The 12,698-nt window shown below is 38.1% G+C and overlaps 1 protein-coding gene across 2 annotated transcripts in view; it reads right to left on the reverse strand.

Annotated features, from left to right (window-relative positions):
* Positions 1–1,287: 1,287 nt before the first annotated feature.
* Positions 1,288–12,698, reverse strand: part of TFPI (tissue factor pathway inhibitor) — a 56,877-nt gene continuing 45,466 nt past the window's right edge. For both annotated transcript variants that reach the window (XM_054278218.1, XM_054278219.1), the window contains exons 5-9: positions 9,519–9,707; positions 8,278–8,436; positions 7,709–7,801; positions 2,029–2,211; positions 1,288–1,674 (exon numbers count right to left, since the gene is read on the reverse strand). In XM_054278218.1, the coding sequence (XP_054134193.1) occupies positions 1,562–1,674; positions 2,029–2,211; positions 7,709–7,801; positions 8,278–8,436; positions 9,519–9,707 (737 nt within the window). In that variant the 3' untranslated portion in view covers positions 1,288–1,561. The remainder of the gene's footprint in view (positions 1,675–2,028; positions 2,212–7,708; positions 7,802–8,277; positions 8,437–9,518; positions 9,708–12,698) is intronic.

Raw genomic sequence — 12,698 nt, forward strand, 5'->3', positions numbered from 1 at the left:
TGGCTTAATGATTTCCCTTGTCTTTTACGTGTAATCCCTAAATGTTTTAGTTTAATGCAGTCACTTCAGCTCTGCCTCCCTTTGAGGTACATCATGTAAGCTAGAAATTATGTAAGTTGTAATACAGTAAACCCATGTTTACAGCTGAGAGTGGAAGATCAGATATTTTACTGGCTTGACCATGAGATGCAGACAAGGGGAGGTGCAGACATTTGTGCCCTCACCTGCATCCCTGGCCAGGCAGACACAAGCAGGGTAACCATGGCATGAGGGCAAATCCTGACCCAAATATGCCTAAATCCACTGTCCCTGGGGAGGCCACACGACCTGCTGTGCTCAGGCAGGTGCCATGGGACGAGTGGGGAGGTGTGGGAGCAGTTTAATCCATGGGTTCTACACTTATCTGCAGGGAGGGATTCCAGCTGCTCTGAGTACTTCCCCTACTGCTCTGCTCTGGTGCAGGGCACCCACACCTGCACACTCCACTCCTGGGGCAGGAAGGGCAGCGAAACCTGGAGAGAAAGGGCAGAGTCAGGAACCAGAACAGGAAGACAGCAAATTGAAACTGAAACCAGGGGACTAAATGTGCCAAATCAATTCTGTGGAGTTTATATGTTCCCTGGCAGAACTGCACTTTATTTATGGGGTTATTGCAGTGGTAGTCTGTGGTGCTCATACATTTTACATGACAAGGCTCTACAAAGGCTCTCTGCTGTGCATTCCTGTTCCTTGAGAATCTTTCAAACCAGAATTAATGCATCCTAGATTGAAAGAGCCATGAAAGGACTTAAGCACCAGGAAAGAGATTTGGATAAAATTTCAGTAGAAAAAAAATCTGATTTTACTTATCCCCTCCGTTCTAGTATTTAGAATGCCTAAATTTTTAACAATTTCAGCAGTAAAGCTTAGCCATGAGTCCGGATCAGTAACAAGGATAAAAATCAATGACCACAACACATACAATTTTAAATCTTTCCAAAAATTTGCCACTCTGCTTTATACCTTTACAGCTTTAACACTTCCTTTATGGATTTTTGTGGGTTAATTCTGATTTCATATTCATTTTACAGTACTGTAATTATATGCATTTCAATGGAGTTAAATCTAGGCCTGCACAACCTAAAATAAATCTGGTTAAAACAAATCCAGTACCTATTTACTTTTTTATAGCAATACACCTGTCTTTTAATTGATGACTGAAACAATCATGTTTGACTAGTGATTATTCTTTCACAAATATTGTGCTTTCTTTAGTACAAAAATAGAATTCAAAAAGAATAAGGTAAGAAATTAAATCTGAATTTTCTCTTCATTTTAACCGTTCAATGCCACCGTTTATTGTCCTGCTGCAGCTCTGACAATTATATACAAGCAAACAGCAATTAAAAAACCTTTAGCAAAGTAAGAGGTAATGTTTATTAACATAGTTGAGGAATACATAAAAAAATATAAGCAGCTTAGTAATATATAATCAAAATAATCAGTAAATATATTTTGATGGTGTACACTGAAGGTTTTCATTCACAGGTGAAGAGCGGTTTACATCACATTTCCATAAAAATCAAAGTTGCATTGCTTCAGGCATGATTTCCAGGTCCAGGGCCTTTACTGGCTGTTTCTTTCTTTTTTTCTTGATTCTTATTAATCTTCTTTCACCTATTTTCTTATTGAATCCTAAAGGTAAAATTAACAAAGTAACATTAGAAGACATCCAAGATTATCAGAAATAAGAGACAAGGCTTGTTTCAATTAATCTTAAAAAAAAAAAAGAACATTGTCTTACCTAAAATCTTCATGCGCCTGACCAATGCCAAGTTGTGTTATTGCTGTTCCTTTACACTGCACTTACTGTCCCTCCTTCTCTCTCTAGCTCTGTACCTCTCCTGATTTCCATCCTCACTTTCCTGAGACTTCCAGCTGTTACATTTGATCAGTCCAATCCTCGCTACCAAAAGTGGCAAGAGAACGTTTTGACCCGCGCAATATTTACCTCTGAGCCATAGCCGGGGGCAGTAGCACTTCCCATACCTTTCCTGCAGATCCTCAAACACGACTTCCTGGAGACGAAATTATTCTCGTTCCCACCACAGCCGCTGTAGCTGAATGGGCGACACCTTCCAGTGGAGAAGTTGTAGAAAAATCTCAATTCTTTGGCTCTGCAAAGCCCTCTGTCCATGGGGGTCATGCACAAGGAAGGGATAGCAGGGGGTTCTGGAAGTGCCAAGAAAAACAAGGTGAGACAACACTGCAGCAATTCAGTTTTATGCCAATATTATTTGAAATTTTTGCTGGCAAATTTAATTCTGCTCTCTTGAAAATCCAAGATACTTGGCATAAGCATCTTTTATGGTTACAAAAAAAAAAAAAAAAATTGCACAGTAAAATGCCATCCTGTCTTTGGATTACCAGCAGGAGCTTACCTGAAAGCTGTACCTTTACTTGTGTTGTTAGTGATAAAATTGCCATTTCTGCCATAGGAGAGATTGAGGCATTTCAAGTGAAGCATTTGTAGAAAGTGACGTGAAATAAATTAAATGTGGACAGCTTTAAAAATGTGGTAAATATTTCTAATAGTTAACAGAGCGAATCACTGCTAGACATTCTGAAATCAAGGAGAAGGTAAAAGTACCCAGCATTTCCAATGTAAGATGCAATACCTCAGTGCTGAGTTTGTTGAATACTACAGAAAACTTGACCTAAGTAACAGGGTCTGTCAGCAGCCATTGAGCAGTTATAAAACACTAGCTTGCAACTTGCAGAATAAAAAAAGCACTGAATGTGAAGAGCAAGTGCACAAATGAAAGGAGATGCTGGTGTGTTAGTGCTGCTGGCAGGATTTTACCATTCCAAGGAGAGGCTGCTGGTTTGCTCCTTCAGGGGGCTGCAAGTGAGAACTGAAACACTGGAGGATGAACCTGGGGTAGCCAAAGGACCTGGGCACTGGAACAAGTTCAAGAAGCAAGTCCATGCCAGAATTCCCAAACCTGGAAGAGCTCCATCATCTATCAGCCCAGAGTGACTAATAAACAAAATAGGAACTGGTAAAATTGCTGCACAGGCTGCAAGAAGCTGAATGGGAGCCATTATGGGAGCAGTTATGTGGAACCCAAAAGAGCACCATTTTTCCTCAGGAAGCAGCAGAACTGGGTACATAAATTCAATAAATGAATGCATAAATGCAAATGTGAAGCCGATCAGATGGAACTCTTGAAGATACAAAGTCGCACAGAAGGAGTTCAGCGGAAAAACAAAGTTAAAATTTGAGGAAATCATTTGGGTTACTGCAAAGCTGAAGACATCCTGTGGTCACAAAAGTGGGAAGCAGATGAGCTGCTGAAAGCAAGAAGTTATGCATTAAAACCTGGACAAAGCAGGAGGCTGAAAAATATTCAAAAAGCCCATACTGCGTCTTAGGTGTCTGACATATGGTACAGCTGCTAAAAAAAAAGGTTTATCTGAAATGTGAAATAGCTGAACAGTTGTGGTGAAAAAGTATGAAAAATGGCTGGGATATAGAATGGTGTGTTAGCAACCTCATATTAAAAAAAAAAATTCTGAACTTTAGAAACCGAGTAATGAGTTGCTTTTTTGAGATAGACTAAGTTAGTTTCAAGTTACAAAATGAGAACCTCTTAACTTCTTTTCATAATTGGAAGACCAAATTTCACTCTGGGTCCAGAGTACAAGCCCACAATGTGATAAAATCTCTATTAAACCTACTGTTTTTTTATAATGAAGATGGTAGTTAAATTAACTAAAGCAATGCTTTTGGCACTGCTCTGAGAACTCTTGAGCCTGGAACTAATTTCATCTCTCTCTCTAGCTGGAGAGGAGGGTAGTTCCCAAAGCATATGTTCAGCATGGCTTGCCTATTTAAACCTGCTAATTTCTGAGCCTACAAAGAACAGAGCAGAAAGGCTTGCCAGTGAGCAAAGGGCCAGACAGCACAGGCTTGTTAATTATAACAGAGAATTCAAATACCCACTTTGTAATGCAAATTACTTATCTGCCATGTAGAATTCGCCAGGGAGTCCACAGTCCCCTCAGGAAGGAGTTCCCAACAATGACTGCAAGATTTGGGGGAACCATGGAGCCAGTGATGAGGTAACAAGGACTGCCTGTGTATGCACAGTGCACCAGAGAGCCAGGTGCTATTCAGAATCCCTCTCGTATTATTCCCAAAAATTATGTTATTCCTTGCCCCTATCATTGTCAGATAAATGCCTAAAATACCAAACACTGTTCCTTGTTTATCTTCAAAACACCTGCATGTTCTTCACTCACAGAAGCAACCAGCCCATGAAGAAAACCTCTTAATTTTGCCACCTGGGGACATGTTTTCCCAAAAAAATCAGTATTTTAAAATAAAAACTAAATAACTTATCATAATTTCCTCTATCATGAAGATCATAAAATTTATCCTGAATTTTTTTGAATGTATTGATTACTGAAATACTTGACTTCAGGTAATCAAAGAAGAAAACATTCCCTGTATCATGCCCAGTGTGTCTATTGGCAGGACAATGTGAAGGCCTGTGAGGCAGTGTGTAAACAGTGTCACCAGGACATTACAGCAGGTGAGTTGTCTCTGTTCACCTCCAGTTCCTCAAGGTGTATTTATGGATGTGATGGAACAGAAAATTGAGCTGTTATGCCTATTCTTGAGTTTCTCTCCCAAATGTTTCTATTTTAAAACCCTATTTTTCTGAGAGTTGTTGAAAAGTTTTCTCTCCTGCATTTTTATGAAGAAAAAAAGAAAATGAAAGAAGCAAAAGTCCCACGAGCCACAAAACCACATAAAAAAGAAGAGGTACACATTGTACAGCTTAAGATTCCATTCCTATAATACAGCCCTTTCTTGAATCCCATCCCCCTGAGGTATAAACAGATGACATGATCATAATTTCTGAAAAATCAGAGATTAATCAATCTCAGAATCTCTGAAATATGCACATCTAGATAAAGACTCACATTTATCAGAGAGAACCCCAACCTTGTGTGACAATGGACTGCTAATAATGATTGACACTAGAAAACAAGTTTGAAATTATCTTGGGAGGAAAGGAAATGCAGTGAACGCTATTCCTCCCGAGACACCAGTGTGTGACATTCATGAAGCTTCAGGTTTATTGCCAGATTTTCAATATGTGCAGACTTCAGCTCCTCATTTCTGGTTGCAGCAAAGCGAAAATAAAAGAATCTTCAAGTGGACAGGCTATTACAAAAATAATGAGTCAGCTGCACTTGACGGTAATCCACAGGTATAAATTGGTGCAAATCCATTAAAGCAAATAGAACTGTGCCAATTTATATCAGCAAAAGATGACCCTGACTCTGTACTCACAGGACCTGCATCCTTGTGCTATTCCAAATTCGCTGAGCTGAAAGTTGACTTTTGATCCTGTCTCCCACTCAAATCTCCCAAATCAAATGTAGGTATAGTGCTTGCAATTTTCTACCATAGATCACATAAAATGAGAGCTTTGATTCTTAGCCTCACTCTCTCTTAGTTTGCACAGAGTAAAAGTTATTATAGATGTTTCAGCAGAGTGAGACCAGAACAATCTTCAATCTCTGCAGAAAGTTCATTGCTGAGAGTGCTAGAAGCTTCATGTCTATATCCATGGTTTGCTTTATTTGGCCATTTATTTATAGAACAGTTTATTCTTCTGAAAATCAACAACTATATTGTCAATCTAAAAAACCTGATATTGTTACAGAGTTACACATACCAATTTTTTTTTTTTTTCTTAAAATCAAGATGAAATAGCTTGTCAATTGTAAGGTGAGGTATTCTATAAGACACAACTCCTTGTAATTTTTTTAAGTGTAAATTAACTAAATTACATTTAATTTTTTAATGTTCTTTGAAAAAGATATTTAGCCAGGCCAATATACATAGCAAATAGATATTACAATGGCAGATCAATTTGCCTATGCTTGAGGAGATGGACATCAGCCACTCCATCGCAAACAGTTCACCCAAATTCTTGTCCCTCACAGAAAGCTACAGACAGTTACCCTGCACGTTTGTGTGACCTGTCTCTGCCTTGGAGCTTCACTTTATAGCTGCACCTCCAGAAAGAGCAGCAATGGAGACAATGTTCTCCAGGTCTCTGTGGAGAAATCAGCGGTCAGCTTTGGCCTTCCCCTCTAGTGGGATTGCCAAAATCACCTGATTTTAGCCCATTCCAGCAGCCTGAAGGGTACCAGCTGATAAACAGAACAGGAGGCTGCATGAGGCAGACAAGGGCAAGACAAAGGTCACACAGTTAGGAAGAACCTGTTGGATCTTCAGACTTTCCATGGAAATTTCCTGGTCCTTCCACAGCTGCGCTTCTCACCCAACCCATCTGCTACACTGACTCTTTGTTCCATCAATCTTCAGTTTTCTTTCTCTTACTCTCAAAGTCTGCTGTGCAGGAAAATTCCCTGTTGCTGACACAATCAAAATCCCTTCCATTTCCTCTGAGAAAACATAGTGAAGCATGTTCCTTTCCTGGCATAGGTTAGCTGTTTGGAGGATTATTCATACTATGACTAAAAACTTTCAGGGAATGTGCTTGCCCCTTAATGCCCCTAGACTTATTAGCAGACCTTATGTAATTCACAGTTTTCAGTAAAATAGGCTGCCAAAAGCTTTACTATTTTATATTCATTCATTTAAATTACAGAGTGCATTGATGCTTTGCATGTGGCAAACAACACAACTGTACAGAAACTTACATCAAACCAGCAGTGCTTGTAGATTACAGTGTAGGCAAAAACCAGGGTGCAGCACACACTCATGCTTTATTGGACACTCCATTCTAAGCAAAGAGCACAGGAATGCCACCTACACACCTGTTATCTTACAGAACATAGAAAATGCAAAAACCTTAGCGAGTCTCTACGTCATAACTCAGTCCTCAAAAGTGCAAGCAAGTGCAAAAGCAAAAAACCAACATAAATACTTGGTGAGAATGCTCAGGCTCTTTCCAACTGTTGGTTGCTTCCTCTTGCACAACTGTGGATCATAAAAATGACACACTTCAAATTCAATCACCCTGCACAGTGTGAGCAAGCAGCAGCCACCTACAGTGGACAGTGTCCAGCTGCTGGTACTGTCAAAGCTTATCTCTCCTCAGTAAAAGGTCCAGAGTCCCACCTGCATTATAATACATAGTGCAAAAATACCTTGGAGAGACATTTTAAATTAATTAAATTAAAATTAATTAAAGCATCTTAAATTAATTCATACTCATTGTGATTATACTCAACCCAAAAGTGAGTTTATACGGTCACAGTAAAAATAAATACATTTTGGTATTAAATATGTTATACTATGCTATGTTCTAAAATCCAAATGTCCTTCTTTTTTTTTAATGGATGAAAGGAATTTAAATCAATTCCTTATTAGGAATTCCTCACAAAAATATTAATTTAGACTGAAAGAATTATGCAGCACTGCTTTTGCTCTTTGTATTATACAGGTCTTTAGGAAGTGCACACTTTTTAGAGAGAGTGGTCAGTCTTCCACTTGCTGATATTTATGAAAGATCCATAAGTTGTGACATATTCTTTTGCTTTGGCTTTCTCTGCTTATCAAATCCTTTGGCAAAGATCAAAACCCATTCTTTAGTCTCAGGAATGTTATAAAATGGGTTGAAATGGAAATGCAATCCATATAAAAGACTGAGAGCTAAGAACTGCAAAAGCTAATTCTTACCAAAAAAAATGGGGAACTGGTTGGGCTCCTCCTTTGGGGAACTGCCGTTCAGGGTGTTGGACTCCTCATTTGGAGCAGCTGGCAGTGAATTACCTAAAAGAAAAAGATAGAGACAGTGGGTGTGAAAGAGTCAAGGGTGGCATATGTAGACACATCCAAGCTCTGGCAATCAGCTGTGATTGGTACCTGCGGGCCCTGCTCAAACCCACTGCTGATGCCAGTTGCCAAGCAACATCTCTAAGGCCCAAAGGCTCAGGAAACTCAGGCTGCTGAAACAACTCTGCAATGAGTTCCTTTTTCTTCCTTAATTTTACTGACGTAAAATTTAGGTTGTGCACAGCTTGGTAAGGTTATTTTTATATTGCCAGCAGACATCCTAACCTTTGCAATTGTAATCCTTTTGCAAAATAAGTATTACTGGCAGGAAAGTGGCTCTGAACTACTTTTAAGGTTAATGACTTCCCTGTGCTCAGATATTTCCAGTGACATACAAATAAATGGGGAAAAATCAGTGGATAAACCAAGGAGCATCAAAGGCTTGATTCTAAACAGCAAAAACAAATTCTTACCAAAAATCCCAGGAGACTGGCTGGGTGCTTGTGCTGGGGAGCTGCTGTTCACACTGCTGGGATGCTCTGCTGCTGGGGAGCTGCTGTTCGCACTGCTGGGATGCTCTGCTGCTGGGGAACTGCTGTTCACAGGGCTGGGATGCTCTTCAGCTGTAACAGCTGGCAATAAATTTGTTAAATTTAAAAAAAAAGAAGCGAAAACTGCTAAGAAAAAACAAACAAAAATCGGTAACGATTCAATAGATCAAAAAATACAAAGCTTTAATCTATTTAGACCATGGCAACCCTCTCTTCTTGGATGTTAATGCACATTTACATGAAGGTGTCATTTTAGACTAACATCGTGAAAAAGAATATTCTGCAGCTTTTAGTCTATAAGGTAAAAGTGGAATCACAGCCCAGGAAGAAATGCTTCAGCAAAAGTAGGGAAAATCCACATGGCTCTATATTTATAATTAAAAAAAACCAATCTTTAGAAAGAAATATAGTGGGTCTTTTCTACTCTAAGTGTGAATAAACTTGAGTTCCCCTTGCCAAAATGACAGCTTATGAAACAGTGCTGGAAAAAGGCCCACTAGAGACAAGCAGGATAAAAAGATCTGGAGGCCCTTGGTGGGAAAATGCGTTCCCATTATGAATAAAATGAGGCGCTTGGTGAAGGGAGAGGAGCTCTGAAGGTCACTGTATGTCCTGATGTAGAACAATTCATTGGAATGAGCAGGACAAGGAGGCAAATGACTGATCTGTGGTCAGTCTGAGTGGCTTTGGTAGCCTAAGCTGCACAGCCAAGTCATTCCCAAGGGACACAGGTGTTACAGGAATCTTTGGTGGGAAGCTAGCAATACACAGTGAGTTAAAAATTCCTATATGGGCATCTGATGTCTCTCACAAGACTTGGTTTGAAAGTAGTATATGCAGACCTATGTGTTAACAATATACACAAGTGTTTAATGGTATTATACAGCCAAACAAATGGCAGATTTTAGGTTAGCTGTCATGAGAAAAGTAAAAATGTAGGAGTCATGTAACATTCCTTAAATTGTACCCATGAATCTTTTACTCCATACTTTACATTTTGGTACTTTCATTTAAAAATATGAATAATTACTGTAAATTTCATATATAAATTACTGCCACCTCAGGGCACCCTAAATTGCCTTTTTTCCATGCAAACTACCTTCAAAACACACCAGTTTTTTATACAAGAGTAAAATGAAGAGTGATTAAAAGCATCAACTCACAGTTGTCTTCGCAGGTATTCTGGCACTCCTCCAAAGTCCTGAAGTTGTTCTGGTTTCCTAGGCACCCACCATACTTGAATTTCTCACACAATTTTGTCTCTTTGTTGTAGAAGTACCTGGTAAAATACCCTCGGCAGACCCCGGGCTCTTGGGCGTGGAAGCAGAAGTCAGGCTGTCCTAGAAACAATGCTGAATGATGAACAGGGTGAGAGAATAAAAGAACTAAAATGCATCCCAAGACAACAGCAGATCTGCAGGAAGTTTATAAAACAAACCTGTGACTTAGGGCTAAAGGCCAACTATAAAATAACTACTGTTTTTTTGTTTGTTTTTGTTCTAGATTTAATTATAATAATATTTAATTGAATAATTAGATGAATAAACTGTTAAATGCACTAAATGTTATAATAATTAGTAAATACAATTATAACTATATTGTATCATAATATATTATTTAATTATAGTAATTATTTATTTTATTCTATATTTAATTATTTATATTTACACTGGAACATTATAGGGGTATTTATTGCTCTGTTTAAGCAGCCACTAAATTACATCTTGAAAAATGTCATCTAATGAGTCGTTTAAAATTCCAAAACATAGAGGTTTTTAGTTGAAAATTAGTTTTTACTCTGATTTTAAAGGAGACCTGAACCTCAGCTGGATCACTCACACTTAAGTATACATCCTTGTAAGTAAAGTTTCTCTCATTGTTAACACAAAGCAATGCTCAAACAGAAGAAAAAAGGAAGGAGTTTTAAAATAGAATAGAAAAAATATCTAGCAGTGCAGTTTATCCTTGTAAAAGAATACCAGAAACAGGGAGACAGAGCAGCTATCCTACAATATTTCAGTCCCAGCTCTGAGTTTGCAATCAGTAACTACAATATCAACCAAGGAAAAGTTAACAAATAAATATTGCATAATTTGACTGAATATCACAGCATGATATCACATCTTTTGGCAGGGAAGAAAAACACACAGCCATATGACAATCCCCAAAAGTCAACTCCTCTCCATATTCAGTTTTTTTCTTAAAATAGTATGCTTAAAATCGTGGTAACAATACAGAAATATATGCAGAGGAATTCTCAGATTCTTGATAATAGTTTTTTTGAAATATGATTCTTGTCTGAGCTCACTTGCTGAGAAAAGTCGACTTAACATCATATAAGAAAATACTAGCAGGTGCAAAGACCTTCCTTAGATGTGAAAATGCACAAAATATTGAGACTAAAATGGTGTGCAGCCAGCTGTCATTAATATATATATATATATATATATATATATATATATATATATATATATATATAAAATTACTTTGAAATTCCTAGCATTTTAGAAGTAGGTTATCAACTTGCAAAGAAGTTATTCCTATAACACGTATTTTAGGTAGGCACATGTTCAAATTCATTGCTAGAACAAGATGATTTTTAAAGGCTACTGATGCACATGTGCAATTTATACAAAATATTATAATAGCTCATAACGAGTGTTGTTCTAAGAATTAATTGGCAATATATTGCATTTCAATTTTTTTAATACTTCATGAACAGCAAAAAATAATTTTCAGAGATCACATGCAAAATTAAATCACTAAAATATTCTTGAATAAAGCAACCAAATCAACTGTTTTTAGCATTCCTGAATGGCTTAATTTTGATTCTTCCTTACAAATGTCATTTTCTGCCAGTGAGTGTAATCCACAGTTCAGGTGCTTCACCTGACTCACTACACAGAGGCAGCACCTGTTGATGTGCACAGATTCAGAAAGCTAAGCCCACAGAGATAAATAAATTTGAGAAATATGTGCAAGGGATGTGCTGTGCTCCCAGCTGGAAACAGAGGTGAGGCAGGTGCCTAGACAGGGAGCAGCACCAGGAGTATCTGTTCCATCTCCTAGGAGCTCACAGACAAGAGGAACTACAGAAAAAATTCTCTCATCCAAAATTGCACAATACTGTGAAATAACACAAAGGGATTAATAGATAGGTATCAATTGAAAAAGGAAGGCAGGTAAAAATAAGAGTGTGCAAAGTAGGCTACAGGATTATGACAGATTCTTAAAAAAAGATGTCTTTAATTTAGAATAGTCTTATATTAGAATGGTTCTTGCAAATGAAATTAAGTCCAAATTAGATGAGCTCATAGCTAACTTTTATAGCCACTTTTGAAGAAAGAGTTCATGAAGGCAATAATCCTAATCACACAAACCAGTACTCCACTTCTAAATGCCACATCTTTCTCTAAAGGCTCAATATTCAAAACTTCATTAGTGGAAGCAATGGTACATGTGCAATAATGCTGATGATAGCTATGGGCTGAATTTTACAGGATGTGTTCTCATTTGTCATTAAAAGCAGGGAATTAGGGTCAGCCCTTAAAGGAAGTAGAGACAAAGTCTGGAGGATATGTGGAAAATCAACCTTAGTAGCTTCCACATATAATCATGACTTTTTGTAACACATTAAGAATAGAAAAGACAGTAGAAAACAGGAAAAGAAAACCATCATCTCATATGAAAATATTCCAAATACCATTCGGTAAAGATAGGTGATTTGATTACAGTCTATTTCAAAATGTATGAGCAAACGTTTGCTTTTCTGCAAGTTGATAAGTGCACACCCATTCAGGGATGCAGGAGAGAAAGCAGAAAAAGAGGTGCTGACTTGTGAAAAAGTGTACTCAAGTCTGTGTTTGTGGAGCTCTGGCTGCCCACAGTGGTGAGTCTCCAGCGTGCAAAGGGGAAGGGTACAGTAAGTTTTCACAAGCTCTACTCTGAGTGTTAAAGTGAATTATTCTTGTTAGGAACATCAGTTTTCTCAACAGACCAACAGTGTTCCAGTAAGGGTCTCCCAATACTTTAGCACTGGCTATTTTGGAAGTCCGGGGTATCAGGAATTTAAAGTTCTGTCAAAAGTCTGTCCCTTCAGGAATGGATAGCTTGCTCCCTTGTTTGATTTGCAATTAGGGCATCTGCCCTAACCTCTGGTAGCTTCTCCACAAACAATGCTTAAAGAGTTCTGTTTCAGAGCAATTTTTCCCCTACTTTTAGAAAAGTAAAAAGCCATTAGTACAAAGCATTTAGCTTGTTCTCAAAATACATGATAAGAGCTCCCCGTCGTGGCTAATTATACCATGCTTGAATCTGTGCTGAGTTCCTCTTTTTATAGAAAA

The sequence above is a fragment of the Melozone crissalis genome, unplaced genomic scaffold, assembly GCF_028551555.1.
Source record: "Melozone crissalis strain CALT ecotype California unplaced genomic scaffold, PUWL_Pcris_2 ptg000023l_1, whole genome shotgun sequence".
NCBI classification, from domain to species: Eukaryota; Metazoa; Chordata; class Aves; order Passeriformes; family Passerellidae; genus Melozone; species Melozone crissalis.